This window comes from Thermobia domestica, chromosome 7 (assembly GCF_964235325.1).
Source record: "Thermobia domestica chromosome 7, izTheDome1.hap1.1, whole genome shotgun sequence".
In the NCBI taxonomy this organism is placed as follows: Eukaryota; Metazoa; Arthropoda; class Insecta; order Zygentoma; family Lepismatidae; genus Thermobia; species Thermobia domestica.
The window spans coordinates 146,545,301-146,569,170 of NC_137460.1; the positions used below are offsets into that span (position 1 = coordinate 146,545,301).

The following is a 23,870-nucleotide window of genomic DNA, read 5'->3' on the forward strand; positions in this document are numbered from 1 at the left end:
GCTGTCCCCCATCACGTATAGTGGGACTAATCATCATCAATGAAACAATGAACACAGAGCGGTACAAGGAAATTTTCATTAAATCTGTTGAAAGGTTGAACGACATTGAACTCACCCAGGGTTATTATCACTAGGATGGAACAACATGCCATACATCAGATGACAGTATGGCTCTAATTGAAAGCTTTTTTTATTATTATTATTTATTTATTTTTTTAACGACAGAGTGATTTCAAAGGGATTGTGGACTCTCAGATCTCCGGTCTTGACTACATCTGACTTCTTTCTGTGGGGCTTCCTAAAGGGATGTGTGTACAGAAATCACCCTACATCCCTGGTTACAACTGAAACTGCCTAGAAACATTACGTCTGACAGCCCTTAACATGGAACGGCGAGGCGACTATTTGGACCTAAGAGGAATAACAATAGGAAATGATGGGAAATTCATAATGAGAAACTGCATAATTTATACCGTTTACCAAACATTGTTAGGAACATCAAGTTTAGGAGACTTACAGTTAGATGGATAGGTCATGTAACCAGAACGAAAGAAAATAGGAACGCTCTCAAAATTTTAACCGGAAATCCAATCAACGACTATTATTAAGACTTAGGTGCAGATGAGAGGACAATATTAAGATGGATCTTTCAGAAATAGTCATACAAAGTAGAAACTAGATCCAGTTGGCTAAAGACAGAAGTCAATGGAGAGCTTTTATAAATGCGATATTGAGGCTCCGGCTTCCATAGGCTATAGAGTTAGTACATTAAAATCAATTATAGCATAGACTGTACCAGTGAAATCCTTCAACAATGCTCAGTACTACATATAGTTATTACTTCATAGAAAGTTATAAGTCTACACTATTATAATTAATGTGATTATTAATAAGAAAAATTAAAGTATGTCACAACATCGTAGACATTCGGGAAAGTGTGATCAGTCAGAAAAGTTTGGGAACCACTGCGTTAAAGACCATATTTCATCATAATATTCGAGAGAGAAACCTGGTAAATCGACTTTTCTTGTTTGCACAGAATAAACTATTACACTCCGGAACATTTTAGTATGTGCTAAAACATCAAACCATTTCATGCCCAAGTTATACCCCAACAGAATTAGATATGTCAATTTCTCACCAACTTTATCGCAATAGCAATTGCTATGTACAGCAAGAGAGCAAACCTCCACATTGTATACGATTGTGAAAACTTACTAAAATCTATCATTTCAGAACTGCTTGAAGTAATAGAACTGTCAGACAGGAACGTACGCAGGGAGTGCCTCCTGGATATCTAAAGTTCGAATTTTCTGCAAATTTAGTCTAATTTTAGGATAATTTTAAAAATCTTAATATAATTAATCATCATATTAAATTTGGACCCTTCCCCAAATAAATTCCTGGGTCCATGCCTGCTGTCAGATATAATCCATCCATCGAAGTTCTCATCTTCAATATAATAAAATAATAACCATAATCGTAAAAAATAGTTATCAAGAAAAATCTCGTAACAGTTTTTGCCTTTTTTATTTTCAAAATATCTTAGAACAAAACTGGATAACAATACGTTTTAGAACTCATAATATTCTATGAAATAAAAACTACAATTCACATTAAAAAGATTCTCAGATACATACATACATACATACATACATATAGGCCATGGTTACTTCATGACGTAAGAAGGTGATCATGTACAGTATTTTTCATTAATGAACACATTCTAAGAAAATCTCTCCACTCTAATGAGTACTACTTGCAATATTCTAGAATATAATGTTATCCAAATTTTGATTTTGTATTTGGCTTTACAGCAGCTACTTGGAAATAAGTGAAGTTCCGAACTTTATTTGGAATAATTCCTACTTATATTTACATCAACAGTAAACAACATTATTAATCCAGCAAATAAGGCTCAAAATCAAGATTACCGTCCGTAGGATACTGATCTAAACATAAATGACTTAAGTGAATACTTCTGTTTGGACATACGTTAAAAGATCCAGGCACATACTTTGACCACTCCCCATAACTCTTTGTGTACCTCCATGATGGTGCATGCTTCAGATAATTGCGTCCATAGCGATCCCGACAGTAAAGTGCGGGATTGCATTTGTTTATTATCCACTGACCATTTACTTTTGACTTCGTGGGAATACTTTGAAGGTCTTTTGGCAAGTATTTAACGCTAAATTCTTTTACATAACGATCTATTTCAGAGAGAACAAACTGCTGTTTAACTTCGAACTGTTCTTCAAACCGTCCTCTTCGCAGAGTATAGTTCAGCCTTGAATTTTTAGTGCCATATATAGAATATATTCCCGCTTCGAAAAGATCACGATATGAACTAGGAGCTACGATACCCACATCCCGGTCCCATGGTATGTAACCGCGAAATTTGACAGCTGCCATCACCGAACCCGAGTGTAACTCGTAGGTTGTATTGAGCTTATTTGCAAACTTATCTAGAGCTATTAGAGTTGTAGCAACATGCATGAGGCAGCATGTGTGTAATGGATAATGTCTAGTATAAGGTTCGCAAAATATTTTGAGTTCTTCACAGGTAAATATAATATGTTTATTTGGAGGACATATTTCCCCAACATTCCATTGAAGTGCAAAAAGTTTCCAGTCATTTCTAGTCCTTAATGCTACTTTTTCAGTTACATATGTGTATAACACATCAAGACAGCTTACTACGAAAATTCCTCTATGTTTTAATAGTAGAAACCAATCAACGAATAGAATTACAGATGGTAAGTTAATGCTAAACGGGATTTCTTGCAAAAGTGAGGTCTTAGCAAAAAACGGTCCTTCAATATGATCACAAAGAACGCAACTTTCGTATGTATACTCGTAGCCTTTCACAAATTTCAACATGTAGTTACGAAGTTCTGTTTGAAAACATCCCATTGTCAAGTAACCTTTAGAATTTCTAAGCGTGCCAGTTACTACTCCTATGTTACTTGACGAGGAAAGGATATCAATAGGTCTTTGGATATCTTCACAGGAATCAAAGCGAAACATTATATCAGAAACAACTGTGTACTCGGTTTTTACAAATGATGATAAATTGTTCCATATCTTACCTGGTTTCCAAAGTGTAACTGCGTATCTTATTACTGTAATATTATCGTGTTGAACAAAATCTTTATCAAACAATTGTGACGTACTTACACCAAATATAACATGTGCACCATTCACACAATTAAGAATGTTTTTCACAGTGTCGAATGATACATAGTTTCCACTACTTCCAACCATATTAAACAACAGAGTAATTCCACGTGCGTATGTAATGTTACTTTGAACTAGTTTATGCGTGTCTTCAAGCATAGTGCCTTGTTTCCCTGTATTTATGAGGCTTGTCAATTTTTTTCCTTGAGATAACTGATATTTATCAGTCAACTTACTGCGATCATCAAGGCCGTACGCGATGTGCCACAATTTCTCCTCTACGCTGCTCAAGTTATGACTGACTAAGTCTAAAAGTAAATTAATAAACATTGTTAATTTTTGCATCTGTTTTTAATGTAACTAACAAGCAATGTAACAACTAGACAAATTAGATAATAATGATGAACATGTCACTGGAATACGAGAACTAATAAATTATTCTAAAATGTTGGAGAATGGACATCATGTAACTTTACTAATGAAACTATATCAGTGTGATGTTAGACGCGTATTACACAGGTTTTGATCTTAGAATCAACTAACGGAAATTATTAATGCATTTCAGTGATTTAGTAAACCTTCTAAATTATGTTTATGTCGCATTAGTTTACGGTCACATGGACAATGCTAAAGCAAATGGTCAAATAAATCCGAGCACATTTTGCTTTAGTGTTATCAAATGCAAGAATTCAATTCTCGAATAGTAACGAATATCTGTTCCATTTCGTTAGTTATCACAGTTTTGATATGACAACTAGCCTTGTTTTTGTAACAAACAAGTTCCTTATCATTGAAGATAGAAACAAGTTTTTTTTTTAAAAAAAAGGTTTACTATGTAGAAGGAAATTCAAGAAATGAAGATAAAAGAGTTAGTTGCACTGAAATTGCAAACTGATACATTGAGATTGAAGCTCAATATTGAATTCTATAAAAAGGATTACCATCTTTCCTCTGCAGGTGTGTTTGCTTTATCTTTCACTAACATAATAGATTAATATGTAAAGAAAAAAACATTCACAACGAGATTGTATTTTTAGTAAGTATTTAAGTCTTTCTGAGTGCAACTGCACTTACCCTCCCCTTCGTTGTTCATGCTGGAGTAGCATGCTTAAAATCATGACTTTTAATATATGTTCTTTCTGGAGAAAAGAGGAGGCGGCAAATTACGCCATTGCACGGGGCGACAAATTGCCTAGGGTCAGCCCTGATGATATGTATATACAAGACATGAATATAGGATGATACAATTTAAAGTAATGCAGGGTGTTTCAAAATTAATATTAGGGTTTTGAAGCTTTGTAGTATCTATTACAATTAATGTACAATTATAAATATTATAGCCTATCAAATGAAAGAGCAACTCAAACAGTTTTGTACGCGAGCATGCACATGGATTGTTTCCTCTGTCTGCCGTTAGAAAGAGCAAGTAGCAAAAATGGAGACTAGAGAGCAGAAAGCATTTTGTGTTTTAATAAAGACTGAATCTGTAGTTACCGTCTGTGTGAAGAATATTAAGGAGGCGTTTGCAACTACGTCCTTATCGTTTGCAGTTGCTACAGGTCTAAAGCCTACAGACTATGGTTTACGTGCCAATTTCGCAAGTGAAATATTGCTGCATAACAATGAAGATTTTCTGGATCGTGTCGTCTTCAGTGATAAATCGACATTTCACCTAAGAGCTAATGTGAACACTCATAATGTTCGCATGGGCGGTCAGCAAATCCTCAAGAGATGGTATAATTGAAACGAGACTCCCCTAAATTGAATGTGTTTTGTGCCATGAAAAGGCGGAAAGTTTATGGGCTTTTCTCGCCTATCGACTAGATGTGTGCCGTGTGACGAATGAATCTCACATCGAACACTTGCAGCAAAGACTGTTTGAAGTGCTCTTTTACTTGATGTATTGTTTATAATTGTACAGTCTGCAGCAAAAAACCTGCTACATGAGCATGTAAGTTTGTTGTGAAACGACGAAGTCTTTTGCTCCAAAAGCAGTATACAGGGGAGGACGCCGAGGTTTCTCCTGGCGTGATTCGTGCAACTTAGACCTTATGTTGATTCCCTGCGATGTTAGGCGTAGTTTCACAATAAACTTAAATGCTCATGTTACTTTTTTTTTGCTGCGGACTGTACGTAAAATGTAATAAGTAGCACGAAGACTTAAAAATCCGATAATCATTTTGAAACACACTACATTTCTCGCCAGCAGTGTTGGAACTAACTGTAAGATGTAAAAAGGACATAAAATTTTCCTTATAAAGTTAGTTTAAAACAACAATATTATTATTATTCGAGACTATAACTACTCAGTGGCGAAGCGTACTATGAGGCTCTGAGGCCGGGCCTATCCTGTTTTCTATCGTATATTTTTTATCTTTTTTTATTATAAAATAAATACTTCAAAATTTCACCTTTTTCGTTAATAAAATAGTAAGTTTGAAACACTTGGAGACCCTTCCATCTGGGCCTCACCAGCTCGCTAGACAGGCTTACGGGTTATACTGCTCACAGTCAGGAAACGAAGCTATTATCGCTGGGTATTGCACGCATTGTTGGGAACGTGCGAAGGCTCGCCTCTGGAAGTTTAGTTTTAGCGTGGAAGGCATCTTTCAATGCTAATATGTTATAAAATGATTTCCTTAACACATAGTAAGAAGTTTTTGTGTATAATTATGTGTTTCTATTAGTGATAATTTGTTTAATTTAGATATATCCTCTTCAGTCCCAAGCTGTTAGTTGGAATCGCAGAGATAGGAGTTTTATATATCATGAAATTGGGGTGCTATGAAACACATAAATGACAGTTTCGTTGGGGTAGGGTTGACGGGGTGGGGTGGGGGGCCTGTTCAGCCGGCTGAACATTTGTAACAAGGCACTACATTTCTGTCCATAATCGGATACTTATTTTTGGAAGAACAGTGAGATTCACCTTCTTAAATTTTGAGTAAATTTATTCCTATATTTATCGTACATTCAGTTATGTATGTTGATTATGTTAAACTAATATAGAATGTGTACCAGGGGCGGATCCAGGACTTACTTCTGAGGGGGCGGTGGGACGTCATACCGCAACTTTTAAGTGCTCCCAACTTTTGGATGGGTTATATATATATATATATATATATATATATATATATATATATATATATATATATATATATATGTTTCGTCTTCTGGGGGGGGCGATCGACCTCCTGGATCCGCCCCTGATGTGTACAATATTTATAATGTGTTTATATTGATAATTTGTGAACTATTAGTTGATTCCATTTCATTTCCCTTTCTGCACTCCATTATCCGGTTCACTTTCCATAGAAATCATAGAAATAGTTCCTATTTTCCTGAATGCAGTATAATATTGCACTAGATACATTTGGGACCTGTTGATTTTGAACACCCTTGTTTATTGTTTATATGTCCACTCGCTCTTCTCTGGTGAAACAACTAGAAAGAGTTCTTTACCTGGACATTCGACTAGCTACTGGCGCGCTTCGTACTAGTCCTGTTGCCAGCCCTTGTGTTGAAGCCAACGAACATTCATTAATATATCGTCGTAGGAGGCTTCTCTTTAATTATTCTGCACACGTGCTCTGTATTTCTAATCACCTCTGTAGATTTTCTTGTGTGATGGCCGGATTTACGACCTCTATGCTGCACGTCGTCGCTGTACACATGGTCCGTCCATGGTATATCCATGTGTGTGATAGTCTCCTTTTTGACGAATTTGTGTGGCCCTCTCTTTCGTTGCTTCAATTTTTTGTTGTCCCAATAAGGCTGCTTCGATCACCACGGTTTGAATTACGCTTGTCTTCACACCCCAAGCAGCATACTAATTCCCAGCTGTACCAACAACAGTTTACAACACTCTCAGAACAGTACCCTAATTTTAGTGTGTTCTATACGGATTGTTTAAAAAGGAAATTCTGTTGGCTGTGCCTTTGTCATTGATGAGAGCAACTCAGAATATAGCTTACATCGCATGTGTTCCGTATATACTGCTTGATTTACTGTCATTATGCTTGCCCGTGAACATGCTCTCACGCTCTCGTTCCGTCGTGAGCTGGTTTGCATCGATTCTCAGAGCATAATTAGGGGCCTCCACAAGTCTTCATTAAGCACGCCTTCGTTGAAGACATTCTTCTGAGATCCAGCCATCAGCTCTAACACCAGGACTGTGTCATCGTTGTCTCTTGGGTGCCGGGTCATGTTGGCATCCGGGGAAACGAACGTGCTGCCACAATCGCCAAGAACGGCGCCTTGGCTGAAGTTGCATTGGAGCATATTCTTCCTTACTGCGATCTTTACTAATTTTTCCACCTTGATACGCACTCATTGGCAAGCAGTTTGGGACCAGCCTAATGAAAATGTACGCAGTTAAGCCGCTCCTAGGAAAGTGACATACATCTTCTCACTCTAGTCATCTAGATGAAGTGTCTTCTGACGTGTTTTCGTATCAGACATTCTCACCTGACACATGAGTATTTGCTGCGTGGTTTGGGCCGTCCATATTGTGAGGAGTGTATTGTCCCTCTGAGTATTCAGCACATTCTTGTGGAATGTTCTGAATATTCAGATCTCAGAGAACGTCACGGATTGCCTTGTACTTTTACCTGCGCTTTGGTGGATGATGATGGTATTGTTAGCTTGGTACTTCATTTTCTTCATGCTTCTGAGGTTGCTTACATTCTCTGTGCTTTCTAGTCTCTTTATTCTTTTAATTGCTGCTACGCTTTTAGCTATTGTTCTATCTTTTTATTTTTTTCTATATTTATTGTTGTTGTTATCTATTTTTATTCCATATATTTATTCTTTTATCATTATTTTTTGTTTTTAATTTTGCAGCACTTTTTGTTTTTGATATATTCGTTTTAGCTTTCCTTTGCTCTTCTATTGATACAGTACTTGTGCGAGCAGCCGTGTCGATCGTGACATGGGCATACGGCCTCAATGCTGATGTCCCCATACGCCCCCCCCAACTCAGTCATACATACAAATTACTAAACTGGTAAATTACAAATATTAATAAGCTGGGTACACTCATCCCCTCAATGAATGCAGCCTAAATTCAAAAATTAAAAAATGTGGAGCAACATTATTTTTTCCTCTTCCTCTTCAGAGCTTAATACTTAAATTCTAACTCTTTTATTCTCGATACATCACTTTCATAAGCGTCAATATCGCTTTCATCAATCATTTGAAGTACATCATCTTGGTCAAGGCCTCGACCTGAAATAGAAATCGAAACAAGTTTTCTCTTTAATTAACCAGAATTGTCAAGTTCTAGAGTTAATTCGTTGAAAAGAAACGCCAAATTAACATTTAAAATAATTCATACAACATTAAATAAGTACAGCAACAATTCCAGCTATTTAAGAACCCAACCCTGACTACAAGCCTAAACAATTATACATACAATTGTTCAATGTTTCTAGGAAGTAACAATAAAAATGAAATACGACGCAGTAGTACGAGGATTAGCCAGAATTTTATCAGTTGCGTACGATTGTTCAGCCGGCTGAACACGCCAACAATGACGTCTTATATTTACAGACTTTAGTTCATATCAATGAAATTTCTTACTAATAATACACACCAGACATTTCTTCATAAGAAAGAAGGGAAATGTATTCCCTAAAATAGGTTTTATAATGAATAGACGTACCTTTGTGTAAGGACGATGCAGCTTCCCGCTTCTCTGGACGTCCAGCCATACTCCCGAACACAAAACGAACAAAAGAAAAGCGACACTCGCACTACTCATACATACAGATAAAGTACAATGTTCAACGAGCTCGATGACGGAACTTGAATGCATTTGCCCCGTTTGCGATAATACAACGTGACCTTGAAATTTGTTCAGCGGGCTCGACAAGGGGACTGAAGAGGATATACACTCAAGAGTTATTCAGAGTAGCTGTTTTTTTCTTGATACATAGGGCTTGGACAATAATAGCCTCTAGAATATAAGTTTGATACATTAAACATATATATAAATTTACCAAACGCTACCGTACAGGATAAAATAATATTTGTGTGTAATTTTAGTTAAGTTTTCTATTTCATAATATCAATGGGGTATTTACGATTTTGTTTCGAGGGGCTTTGCTAACTTTATTCCTGGAAATGTGAAAATTTTGCAATATATATGTATAGAAATATATATATATATATATATATATATATATATATATATATATATATATATATATATATAAAACAATAAAAAATTGTAATAAAATTTCGGTGAGTGCCTAAGCCCTGAATCCACCACCTTAAATATGCCATTACATAGAATACAATATTAAATATCTTGCGTTGATGCAAATGAAGTTCCTTTCGAGCATTAGCATTTGTACTGAAGTCATTATGACGTGTTTCATTAATTAAATACAGTATTGTACTTACTTTAAAGTGCAAGATGCAAGTAACAAACGCTTATCCAAGAAATTTGACAGTTAACTGTAAGAATGTACTTACTTTTTCTCTCCCTCCATTTTCAAATATGCAGAAAATGAAAACAGCAAGTGAGGAGAAAATTCCCCTCATCTCCCTGCAAATTCCAGACAGGAGAAAAATTTGAACTGCGTTTCAAAATATTTGTATGAGAATAAAATCTTGAAACGAATATTCGCACCCAAGAGGAACGGCAATCGGGACCGGCGGAAACTTCATAACGAGGAATCCATTAATACACATTGCATGTTTTTGGTTATATAATTATTCATTCTTTCTTGTTAAATTAAACAACAAAATAACTACTATGTATACATGTGCATACATTTAACTCTAAACAGTGTTAGAAATACAGCTAAGAAAGTCCTTTGAAATAAATAGGTTTGGTAGTTTCTTTTGTTAAACTCAATAAGGAAAATAGAATTCTGACTATAATTTTAAACATTTTATGATACATTAAATGCTATTTGTATTAGTTTATCGGGCCTACCCTACTTTTGGAATTACGCTTCGCCACTGTAACTACTACTACAACACGGGTTAGTAGTCACGAAAAGTAATCAAATGTACACTCGTAATCCTTTCAGACCCAAGTCGCCAAAGTGGCAGACACAGATGTGTCACTTTCCTAATCCGCTCCTGTGTGGACACTAATTAAGATATCGGGATATTATTTTTGCCAAATATGGTTGAACCATAGTTTATCATAATAATTTCTTTTTCTTCTGGGTGTCGAATTTCCTTCTCAAATTTCACCCCAGTCAAAAATTCGAGAATTTTCGAATTTCCTTTACTTCTTTTTTACCTGTAGCTTCTTCGTTGTTGAGAGACCTCCTTAAGACTTGCCATGTAGGTACCTCGGATGAATCTTAATTGTTGACATCGATTGGATTGGCATGTGCGCAGTGCTGCCAATTAGGGAAATTAAAATTCCCTAAATTTGGGCAAAAAATTCGAAATTTTTGTTTATAAATCCGAGTGCAAGTCAACTTACGCTAGTTGAACATTTGTCCTTACTGAACAAACGCGGGTACAGATCGTTACAATGGGGTAATTAGGGGGCGCACGAAAAATTTGTATTTAGGTTGTAACCCTTGATTTTTCTAGTTTTTTCCTACTTTTCTGTTTACCGTAATATATTTTTGCTAATCATAAGCTTTGTTCCTTAAATATCGCAACGATACTTGTAGGATATATTAGTGGTGTACCAATGCTTATTTTAAGATAGTTTGCGTCTGTCTGTTGGCAGTGTTGCCAGCTACAGAAAATTTTAATTCCAGATTTTAGGGGGAAATTTTGGGAAAATTATCTATTTTGTCTCTATTGTTTCCCTCTTGTTAGCTACATCGGAACAAACGTACCAGTGTCTAAAAGTCTCATTCCTAGCCTACACAGCGCACCGTTAAAAGTTTCACTAGATTAATTAGGGGAAGTACCGTTGAGATTTATAATAAACCATTTTCTGTAAATGGTAAGAAAATGGTGAATTTCTGAGGTAGAATGAGATTTTTTTTTTTAATTTCATGCTTACTTTGTTAGATATCGCCATGATACTTATAGGATATATTCTTGGGGTACCAAGGTTTATTTTCAGATAGTTTTCTGATGGCAGTGTTTCCAGCCAAAACAATTAATTCCCGATTTTAGGTGAAAAATTCGGAAAATTTCCATTTTCCCCTCTATTATTTCCCTCTTGCTGGGTACATTGAAACAAACGTACCACTACGTGAAAGCTTCCTCTTTGGCCTACAGAACACACCATAAAAAGTTTCAATAAAATAATTAGAGAAACTGTAGACTCGACATATCTGTTGATTTTTGCTTCTGAGTCGTAAAAAAGTGTAAAAAATTTCATGTGTATGATAACAGAGAATTTTTTCTTTCCCTCTTTGAATGGAAGCCAGCGACTTCGGGATTTCACTGTACCTTGTCAGCAAACCAAAGAATTTTTTTTAGGTGACTTGAACCCATATGGCAGCAGTGGTGTTAGATACAAAAAAATTGAAATTCTGTTAGGAAATTTTTCGTAGATTTTCATCCCTACATTTCCCTCAGTAATTTCCCACCCGTTGGAAGCACTTCAATGTAACTTACACTAAAAAATAGCCACATTCCCTTTCTAAAAAACAACGCATTAACCATATCAATCGAATAAATGGTTTTTCAGCAATAAGTAACTAACTGAAAATGTAGGAAAACGACAAAAATGACCTGGGTCTGAAAGGAATAATCACACAATTTTGCTCGTATAGGTACAAAGAAACAAACGATTTGTAAGTTACGAGGGCTTCAACTTAAGTTCTATTGATTATTTTAATAATCTGCAACATAAATCAATAAATAATAGTTGCCAGAAAAAAAACAGTCATTTGAAAAAAAAAACATGAAAAAGAAGTTTTTTATTGAAAAAAAACTTCACAGAAAAAACATTTTTTTTACAACATTACCTGTAAAGTTCACGTTTTTCATGTTTTCGGCCGCCTATAACTCCGAAAGGAAGCATTTGTGCACCCAGGTTGGTCTATACTTTTTGTCTTATCTTGGTATCAGGAATCACCTGCTAAACGTTGTCGGTGTTGTTTTGAAACACCCTGTACACACACACACACACACACACACACACACACACACATACACACACACACACACACACACATATATATATATATATATATAGGCTGATTCGATAAGAATGTACTAGGCCTATATCGCAGCTAATACTGCACGTAGAGCCTTCAAACAAAAAATTGCATTACCAAATCGTATGTGTAGAATGCAATAAAAATATTAGTGAGACCAGTGGCGTCTCGTGAATACCTCCAACGGGGGGCAACTTCAAAATTTGAAATGGAAAGGGTATAACTATTGGAATCGTTGGAAAGGACATTAAATGTTATGCAACTTTTAGAGGACAAACTTTGTCATATCCTTTCCCATTTAGCCGCTAGAGGCGTTGTGGCAAACTTGTATCTGATTACCCGTAGCAGGCCTTTATCTCAGCTAATAATGCACATAGAGCCATCAAACAAACAATTGAACTACCAAATCGTATGTGTAGACGTCAATAAAAACAGTAGCGACACCAGTGGCATATCGTGAATATCTCCAACGGGGGTCATCTGCTCAATTTGACATGGAAACAGGGGTTGGTTGTACCTCCATTGAAACAAGAGCACAATGGGAGAACGAGCACAACGAGAGGAAACACGTTGGCATATTTCTACCTCTGTGGCAGCAACACGATCGCATTACGAGATCAAAGTCAGATGATGCGAGGGTTTCTGCATGTGGAACCAAGGTAAATAATGGTTTGAAACGAACGGGACTTACAATTGTACATACGCGCAATCACGCCGTGTAAGTGGCGACAACAATGGCGTCAGCAAGAGACCACGACGGGGGGAGGGTACATACTGTAACAGTAAGCAGAGGTACATTTGCTGCTGTTGAATGAAGCTCTAAATAGGGAACCAATGATATACGCAATATTTGAAGAGAGTGGTTTCCATATGGCTTCAACAGAAGCGCAGTGGATGGGGAGAACTATGATGAGGGACAATGTACGATGCTATAACAAAACGGATGAAGAAACTATTGGTTGCAACGAAGAAAGACGAACCGAATGTGCTGTTGCCAAAGCATGGAAAAAAACATGGGACTGAACGCTGAGGCATTGCAATCAAGCCATTGGAGAAAGATGAGTAAAGAGCTAAAGAATCGGCTTACCTTCTGCGGAGTGTAGTCGACGCCCCCTGGCTTTTACAAATGTTCAAAGTGATGTCCCCGAATAGCAATACAGCGATTTATCCGCTGTACGTAATTGTGAGTAACAGCTTCCAACTCGGTCAAGTTGATGGTCAGGAATGCGGTTATAATGCGGTCTTGCATGTTGCGAATTGTAGTTGGTCGGTTGACATACACAAGATCCTTAATTCGACCCCAGAAAAAATAGTCCATATAGTAAGGTTGGGCGACCGCGGAGGAAACTGTGGATTGGAACCTCTTCCGATCCAGCGTTGCGGAAATAGAACATTTAGCTCTTCCCTACACATGGCAGCATTATGGGCTGGACAGCCATCTAATTGAAACCACAGCGTCTGACGTATATGGAGCGGTACGTTTTCCAATAGCGGCTGTAGATGGTGTCGCAAGAAATCACGAAACATTGCACCTGATAAATGACTAAAAAAAAAAACCGGCCCAATGACCTGAGTCCCTACACTGCCACCCCACACATTAATGCGCCATCGGTATTGCTGATTGACTTCTCTCATCCAGTGAGGGTTCTCCGCTGCTCAGTAATGTGCATTGTGGAGATTCACGTTGCCATCACTGCAGAATGTCACTTCATCAGTTCATAAAATGAAGTGAATGAAATTCGGATGTTCTCTCACGCGATTGACCACCCAGTTGCAGAACTGAAGCCGTAAATTACAGTCCGCATTATTTAGTTCTTGATGCAGAGAGAGGTGATACGAGTGAAAATGTGATTTCCACAGAATATGCAGGACACTACCTTGACTGATACCACGATCTCGTGGATCTGCCGCGAAGATACATGAGGATTTACTGTAATGGCGGCAAGTACATCAATGGCAACGTCTTAATTTTGTACGACTCTTCTCCGGACACCATAGCGTCCACGCATGTTGCCTGTGTGCCGCAATCGTGCTGCTAATCTCCGCAGCAGATTGTGGGAAATAGCTTGTCGCTGTGGATAGCGTTCAGCGTATAATCAAGCTGCAGCCCTATAATTTTCCCGGCATTCCCCTAAAATCATGAGCATTTGGAATGCCTCCAAATTCGAATACCGTATGAATGTTATTTACTACGACACTTCCTACTACAATCACTCAAACATCTACACAATCAAAGAGGTTTCACTGCTTGTGGAAGTTTCGTATTCGTCCCGTCACGAGTTTGTAATGCACAGGGGTAGTGGAACTCAATGCACGACACCTTGTCCAGCACACGGACCACTGTAGCTCACTGCGGAGGTTAATCACTCTCGGATACTACACGCTTGTATTACCTGTTTTGGCTACAACATCGCTCCTTCTGCCCTCTGTCTGACATAGCAGCAATCTCCTGTTCGAGGCCGCATAGACTATGTCTTGAGCAAGGTCATGTACGTGTTAGCTACTGGATCTACAAGAGTACCACCACACAATCACTGGCAACGATAAATGAGTGTGCTGTTCGAAACAACGACTAACAAGTCCGCAACACATGCTCCCGGATTTGGGAGATATTTCATATTGTACGTACGCACACAAGATATATCGCGCGTCCACGTCATTGTGGATCTGGGCTACCCTTGGCTTAGGCCCCGGTTAATTCTGCAAAGGCGCAGGCGGTTATTTGCCAGGGCATGGTTTGCACGTACCCTCCCGGCATTCGCCTGGTGTGACTGGGGACACCCTTGCACCATCTGACTTTCACCTAGTAATGCGACCGTGTTGCTGCCAACGAGGAAGAAATATGACAACGTGTTTCCTCTCGACGTTTCTCCCATTGTGCGCTTGTTTCAATGGAGGCACAACTAACCCCTGTTTCCATGTCAAATTTTGCAGATGACCCCCGTTGGAGATATATATACAGGATAAGAAACTATTTGAACAAACTTCCGGAGCTGATTCCAGACACCAAAACCAGCAAAAAAGTCCTCTGGAGTTTTGGTCAGTGACGGATAGTTTCAGCGATATAAGATGCCGAAAGCGTGGGAAAATGAACTTCAGAGGGCTGTAATTCAAAAACAACGCAATGTAGAGAGTGAGGTTTAGAACGTGACAATCGAAGTCATACCTGGTCGATTGAAAAGTGTATGTTTCAAACCTTCGCTAGATGTGTGCGAGAGATTACCCAAAGGAACTTATGGATTCCCTATAACCTTGCAAGAAATCCCTATGTTCATTTGGGGAATTTCTCGCACACATCTTGCGGAGGTTTGAAACATACATTTTTCAATCGACCAGGTATGACTTCGATTGTCATGTTCTAAACCGCACTCTCTACGTTGCGTTGTTTTTGAATTACAGCCCTCTGAAATTCATTTTCCCACGCTTTCGGCATCTTATATAGCTGAAACTATTCCTCACTGATCAAAGTTCCAAACTTTCTTTGCTGGTTTCGATGCCGGGAATCAGCTCCCGAAGTTTGTTTAAATAATTTCTTACCATCCTGTATATAATAAACAAAACAAAAAAATCTTTACATAAATTTAAATCAAAAATCTATAAAATAGTAAAAATTATTATATAATTTATCTGCAAATTCATTTTATATGTTAAAAACAATTTAACTTATCTAATATTTTTTTTCATTATGTAAATTTTACATTAAAATTCTTTTCTTTTAAACTAAATTTCAACTTATACATAAACCCAATTTTTTAAGTCATAGCATAATTTTACATCACTTTAAATAACAACCCCAACAAAAATAATATATAATCTCACCATATTTCCAAAAAAGGAAAGTGGTACCAAACATTATATTATTAACTACCTCAGTAAGTATTATAACTAAAAAATTTTTAAAAAATATTTTGTCTTTAAACTCCAAACATCATAATCTACATCAAATAAAATTTTAAAAAATTACTATTTTATCAAATTACAGACTTTTTTTTGGATCCCGACCAAATTAAAAACTTATGCTAAAACTAAACCTCAAATAACTATTATAAAACAATATTTTCAACAAAAAGATTCAAATATATACTTAAAAACTCTATCAACTACCAAAAATATCTTCTCACATAAACCAATTCACAAACACCACATAACTAATCTAAAACATTAAAATTAATCACACATTTAAAACTTATATAATTTATTTACGCCTAAAATTTCCAAATTTAATTAATGTCATATAACTCTTCTATCAAAAATATATATAAAAATATATTTAAAATACAAAACCTCTCACAATATACCTCAATTAAAATAAATCTTATACATAACCACATGGTGGAGATGCTGGGTACCGATCCCAGTACCTTTCCCAGTATATATATGTATATTTCAATATGCATAAACTATTTGTATAATAACGTCAACTACTCTCTAGCTCCCTCCTTTGACCAAATTTTAGACCTGTGTATATCCTCGTAACATCATACACAAAGAATATGAGTTGACACATAGAAAAAACCTAATGATGTACTCGTAAGGTTAAAGAGAAAAGGAAATATAATACATTTATACAAAACCCACAAAAATGTAGGACACGATACAGAAATAACAAAGGACGCCGATAAGAAAATTAAGAGAAACCTCGAGGATGAATGAACAGGTTAAGCAAAGCTAGGGATTGAAAGGAATCCTGGAAAAGACAGAGGAATAAAACCAATACATAAAACATGTGATTTACCCTCACATACTGTATAAATCGTAAGAAAAGGAAGAGCAAAGGAGCCAATCGAGCGGGGAATAAGCAACCAAGAAAAGAAAGCAGATAAGTACAAATGCAAAACAAAAGAGTAGGAATAAAAGGAAACAAGACGAGACCAAGACAGTAATAGAATTTTCGGCAATTGCATACGAAAAAGAATATCTAGGATTGCAGAAATTCTGCTGTAGTCAGCCTCAAATCCAGTAAAGCAAAAATTTAGTTTTAGTTTAAACAAAAATTTAGTGTTATTTCACTTTACTGACAGGTTACTTGTTATTCTAAGAAAATCCTATTGTTCATTTAGTTCAATTATTTTCTCAAACAGGATAACTTGCATGAAGCTTGTTCTAGTCCTTCAATGAAGTTGCCAGCCTTCTAAACAACTCGTTATCAGTGATGTGGAAGCCGTAGTTGTAGCAGCGCTTGTTCTGTTGATAGTTCTGACGGAGTGGTCTATTCATGCAGAATCTCGGGAACGAACATCACGAAACGGTTACTTCATCTTTGAAATTAAATCATAATTATAGAGACTTTAGTCAGGGTAAATATAGTGAATGGGGAAACCGAATAAATTAGCTAGATAAGATTCGCGAGATGTAACATGCTTTGTAAAAACCAGGAACAGGACAAGCACTGCTACAGAGATACTATAACCTTCATATGGCTTGCAACTAGTTGTTGCGAACGCTAGTGTGAAGTATGTGTGAAGTAACAGTGATGTGACTGTTACATGACTGTGTAAACTCTTAACTAAATTCGCCAAATTCAATTATTTTATTAAATTACATTCATCCACGACAGTATCATTAACTCTTTAAAACTCAACGGAATAAAAACTTTTTAGTAATGTTGTACATTTCCAGACAGCTTGTATAATCATGTATTTGTTAATTCTCGCTTTTGAAATTGTTAATAAACGCGACTAGTTTCCTTCTTACCTTTTCGCGTTCTTTTCCGCCTAACTTGATATATCCTTGTTTACTGAACATCAGACTCATCGTTTTTTGATTATACAAAACCACGGAGAACACATCGACAAGGGGTATTCGACACAAAGTATAGGAAGGTGCAGGATCGTCGGAGGCAAGCATATCGCACTATTGGAGGACGACTAATTCCATGTTTCGAGAACACCATTCTGTCGGTTCATCGCTGCAGATTCAATAGAGTCCAATATCTGACTAGTGGAATGAACAGTGAAGGTGTAGGAGAACATCATTGGAAACGCATCAAGACGAGAGAACTCGACGCTCCTAGCAGTCCAGCAGGATTGAGTTCCAGTTGTTGGCTGACTCCAGTGTATCCAGGCTCCTGCAGGGAAAACCATTCATCATCCAGAGGACCAGGACGACGCCAGTCTCATCGGAATGTCAGGCTAGTGCTCATCCCTTAAATCTTAATCATAACCTATCTCTCTCACCTTTTCTCCAACTAGTCATTTTCAAAATTAAAACATTTGAATTTTATTTAAATTCAACCATAATTTCGCAGTTAAGTACCGTGTTGTGCATCAGTTTCATCCCCAATTGTTACATTATTCCATGAGTATTTTAGAGATTATTCTGAGCTACAACTGATGGCACAGCACCGGCACACTAGTTACTTCATTGGAGGGCTGTAGAAGTTTCATCAAAGTATCTCTTTATATTAGTATTAATTAAATATGTGACACTATTTAATTAGAAAACCATGTAAACTAGTCTTTATTACACTTGATCACTAAGAAGAGGAATACTCTAGAGATAAAACAGAAGAAAGCCCAGCATTGTTCTATCTGCTACAGCATCTCCACTTGTCATTGCGAAAATCATCATACACAGCAAGATAATGATTGAGAAAACAACAATCGATCAGAATCTTTTCCACCCTCTAATGGACATATAGATATAACTTGATGGGACTGTGAGTAAGCAAATTACATTAGATATATTTTATATAGACTACATCAATACCTAATAATAATGAGAAAATGAGGTAATTTATTTTGTCAAATAAAGACAACGGAAATAAAAAGGACCACATGTATAGAAGAGAGAATACGAGCTGGAAACAGGAAATACTTTGCAAATCTCTAAATATTCAAAAGCAGATCAATCTCCAGAAATACAAAACTACAGGTATACATGACATTAGTAACACCAGTTACTACGCACGTATCAGAAACATGGACACTCACCACGGCAAATAAGGAGGCCCTTAAAAGAACAAAACGAAGAATATAGCAGAAAATTTATGGAAAGGTGACGGATGGAAATACATGAAGAAAGAGGTAAAATGAAGAACTGGAACCAATGATCAAAGGAGAGGATATCGTACGACTCATCAAAAGTCAGCGGATTAGATGGTTAGGTTACGTAGAGCGCATGGATGACGTTGCAATGCCAAAAAGAATGCTAAGGAGAATGTTATATTACAAGCGGCACCGCATGAAAGTGAATAGATGGAAACAACTGGCCTGTGACAAGAAGAGGTGAGGACTGTTCGTACAGGAGGCTAAAGCTCCCCCGAGCTATAGAGGCGAAGAGTAAGTAAGTAATGTGTAGGTTTTAAGTGAAAAGACATGCAAAATCTTACAGAAACTAAAATAACCTTAATTAATAAGTACGTACCTTTTAAAATATGCGCTAAAAGATAAGCTGATTCTTTTCGAAGAGAACTGATATCTCCATCTCTTGGAATTAAAAATTCTCTGACTTCTTCTACATGTGACCAACCTACAAAAGGAATAAATATATTTGCAAAATTAGCCTGCTTATGGTTGAAGACGAAATTGAAACTTCAATAGTCACATACGAGGGACGTTGGGAAATTCATGTATAATTACCTCTATTTTTCTTTTTTAGGTGAATGAAAGCAACCTGACCATAAAGGACAAGCATATTTAACAAAGTGGACGAGATTTCAGGGGAAAATGTCAAGTGACCGGTAACCAGAGCCTCCACAAGTATTTAAGTTGAGCAAAACCCAGAAAACACTAATTTAGAACAAAAACATGTGATTTCTTTCTTCTTTCGTAAGGGCGTCAGTGTTAATGAAATTCGTCAAAACTTGGTGGAAGTGTATGGTGATGATGCACTGTCGGATCGACGGATAACACGATGGATAAGCTCATTTAAGTGTGGTAAAACAAACATTGAAAATGAGCCTAGGAGTGATCGACCAAAAACAGCAACTTCACCTGAAGTCGTGGAAATTGTACAAAAATTGACAATGTCCGATCGACGAAAAATGATTAGAGAAATAGCGGAGGAAGTAAGTATTGATATTCATAGTGTTTGGGATATTCTATATCAACACCTTCAGCTCACAAAGGTCTGTTCCAGATGGGTTCCTCACAATTTGAATCTTTTTCAGAAGCAAACTCGGGTGCAAATTTGTCAGGAAAATTTGGATTTTATGGAAGGAGATAACTACTTCTACCACCATGTAGTGACAGGGATGAAACATGGGTTCACTGACATGACCCAGAATCTAAACAAGAGTCCATGCAGTAGAAGCATCAGGGGCCACCAACTCCAAAAAAAATTCTGGGCAAAGAAATCGGCTGGCAAGGTTATGGTAATTGTTTTCTGGGACAGGGAAGGAATTCTTTTGCTTAAATCTACACCAAAGGCACACACCATCACAGGGACTGCTTACAAAAAAACACTTGAAGATTTGCGCCAAGTAGTTCAGAATAAACGACGCGGAGGTGCAAATCGTCGAATTTTAATCCTTCATGACAATGCGTCTGCACACACATTCCATCTTGCACAGGCTGCTATCAGCGAATGACTCAATTTTTCCACCTATCCTACAGTCCTGACTTAGTCCCAAGTGATTATTATCTATTTGGTCATTTGAAAAAATTGTTATTGTACGTAATTATTATTTATAGTATATTTTTAAGAAATAATTCGGAGTACGTTTGTCTATTTCACGCTTGCTCATTGTATGAAAACTGTGTGTAACCTGAAACAAATGTCCAAGTAGCATTCAAATTGCTGAATTCCTGAGCAAACTGATGTATAATATTTAAGCGATTTCGTAGTTTGAAAAATATACCCTTATACAAAACTATTTCATACTGTGTCTTTAAAAACAATTTTGGAGTTATTTGTTATGTTTTGCAGTCACAAAATTGATTACTAATATGCACACTTTATCTAAAATAAGAAATGTAATATGTACTAAGATAAATAAATTGCCTTCATGAAAGTTATCATTTCGGTTTTAAATAATTATTATAGTAAAACGAAGATGTAATCTCTTGTACAAAAATGAAAACTAGTTAACTGAGTCAGAAAAGCAATCTAAAGTCTCATATCTAAGTAGGCCTGCCATATTTTGAGTTTATTCTATAAAAATAATAGGGGGTCAAATTGACCCCCAAAGTGTAAATACGTAGTGAAAGTTGGAAGTGTATCGAAAGGTTAAACAAAGTTTGGCTAAAGCAATCGGTGGGTGGTGTAGTGGTAACGTGCTAGACTTCCAAATGGAAAATCTTGGTTCGATTCCCCAGTATGATTTTTTAGCATAAAATAATGGCTACAAACAGATTCATCTTCTGATGGAAAACTTACAAGGCATCACTGGCGATATTTCGAGTAAACAGTGTTTGCGTTCTACATCACACGCTGCAATAATAAGTATGTTTCATATTTATATTCGTTCCTCTCCCTCTCTCTCTTTCTTGACGTTTCCCTATCCTGTCTTTGCATCTTTACTTTTCCCCTCTCTCTCACACACGCGCACTTCATGTTCCAAAGTTAAAACGGAGCAAGAGCCCGACATACCAAATTAACTCGGAACTTCGGCATCGTGTTTTTCGTGCTCTGGGGATAACATATCCAGTCTTGGTCATCTCTGACAGAAATACTTTTCAAACGCAAGGGAATAAGTAAAATCTTTTTTATCCTCTGGGTTACCGAGTCTCACTCGAATTACGGGTCACTACGGATTTGAATCCTCGACTCAGTGGTGGCCTATAACCTAACCAAAATCATCCGACTGACACGATGATCCGTTTGAGCTTTTAGCGTGTTCATTCTGTCTGTGCAAATTACGTTATATCCGGAAGAGATGAAATCAATGCTGGATGTTCGGAACAGATAAATCTTCGGAAAAGACTAGAAAATGGTAACCTCTTTGGTTATTTGAAAACAAAATTTTATTTATACTAGTTAGACACAAAATTTGTTCCCATCCTATAATTCAATGTGCTTTATTCACGTTGAAATTTGAAACATGCTATATCCATGAAGAACACAAACGTTTCCTTTCAAACATTTGTAACTTTTCATTACGATACAGTTTGGACTTTTAATATAAGGTATTTCTGATAGAAATTTAGCAGTAAAATAGAACTCTTCAAATTTCTCTTTCTTTTCGTTTCGTTTTTTTTGTTTTGTTTTTTGTTCAGTTTGCATTAGTAGTCTGAAATGGAGGATATGGCCAACGCTATCTACTGGGTATATTAAAATGTATTTTGGATCAGTACCTCCAATGAACACTACCGAATTTGCAATCGAACCACGCGGAAACAAATCGTGTATGTTATACTTTTAACATTATCCTAGATGTGTCTCGAAGATCTACAGTTCTACTTGAAATTGAATATGCTATCCACTATGAAAGTGGCATAATGAGTGTTTAAAGTAAATAGGATTGTAGCACATTGTCTAGAGTTGCCAGTATGTCTGGAGAAGTTTTTTTTTATTCTTGGGATAGGTATACAGGTATATACGGGCTTACGATAGTTTTTATATGCTTAGAGGGACTTTTTTACCTGTTTGTGAACCGAAAATGACGTAATTTTACCCGTAATTCACCTGATTTTTCATTAAATAAACACAATTTATTTTTTATTTTCCCTATTTATTTTTATTAAGCATTAGAAACCCCTGTTTATTTTTATCAGCCCATAGAAAGCCCTGTTCATTTTTTATCAGTCTACAGAAAACCCTGTTCATTTTTTATCACTCCACAAAATCCCCTATTCATTTTTTATTAGCCCACAGAAAGCCCTGTTCTTTTTTATCAGTCCTGTTTATTTTTATCAGCCTACAGAACGCCCTGTTTATTTTTTACCAGCCCTGTTATTTTTTTATCTGTTAACAGAAAGTCCTATTTATTTTTAACACTGGTTTATGTTTATATTTTATTACGCATTTGAAAGCTCTATTTATTTTTTATTAAGCAATAGGAAGTTTTATTTATTTTTTAACAGTGCTCAGAAGCACTGATTGTTTTTTATTTAATTTATCACGTATGTGTGACCTTTGCGCTGGCGCCATTACCGTCGCGAGTTTCCCGTCCGCCCGCTTTGTATATTTGCTGCCCGGTAGCCGCGGACGCTAACGGTATTTTTCGGCGCACTTTGTATGTTTATTCGATAGTTTAACTTAAGTAAGAAGACAAAGTTCACTTACCTTTCATAACATTCCGCTGCTGCCTATTTCCTGGTTGCTGCCATTGCTTCATTGATGTTGATAATCTTCTTTATGACGTAGAACTTGTTGCGCGAACAAATAAATATTGCGATACCGCATTTTCTAATTTCATGTTTTAGGATATATTTATAACCTCGGTTGACATTTTTGATTCAGATTAATATTGAATTTAATAAAATAATAATTAATTGAGTGAAAATATGAATTTGATACTGTAATTTTATGAAAAGTATTAATATTGTGCCTTTATTAATACACTATTTTTATACATATGCTTCATATACTATTATATAAGTTTATTTATGTACATTATACTAAAGTATGTATAAAAATAGTGTATTAATAAAGGCACAATATTAATACTTTTCATAAAATTACAGTATCAAATTCATATTTTCACTCAATGAATTA

At 36.4% G+C, this 23,870-nt stretch overlaps 1 protein-coding gene across 1 annotated transcript in view; it reads right to left on the minus strand.

Moving 5' to 3' along the window:
- Positions 1-1,513: 1,513 nt before the first annotated feature.
- Positions 1,514-23,870, minus strand: part of LOC145688954 (uncharacterized) — a 38,646-nt gene continuing 16,289 nt past the window's right edge. The window contains exons 3-4 of the mRNA XM_081763115.1: positions 19,638-19,742; positions 1,514-3,488 (exon numbers count right to left, since the gene is read on the minus strand). Coding sequence (XP_081619241.1) covers positions 1,900-3,488; positions 19,638-19,742 — 1,694 coding nt within the window. The 3' untranslated portion in view covers positions 1,514-1,899. The remainder of the gene's footprint in view (positions 3,489-19,637; positions 19,743-23,870) is intronic.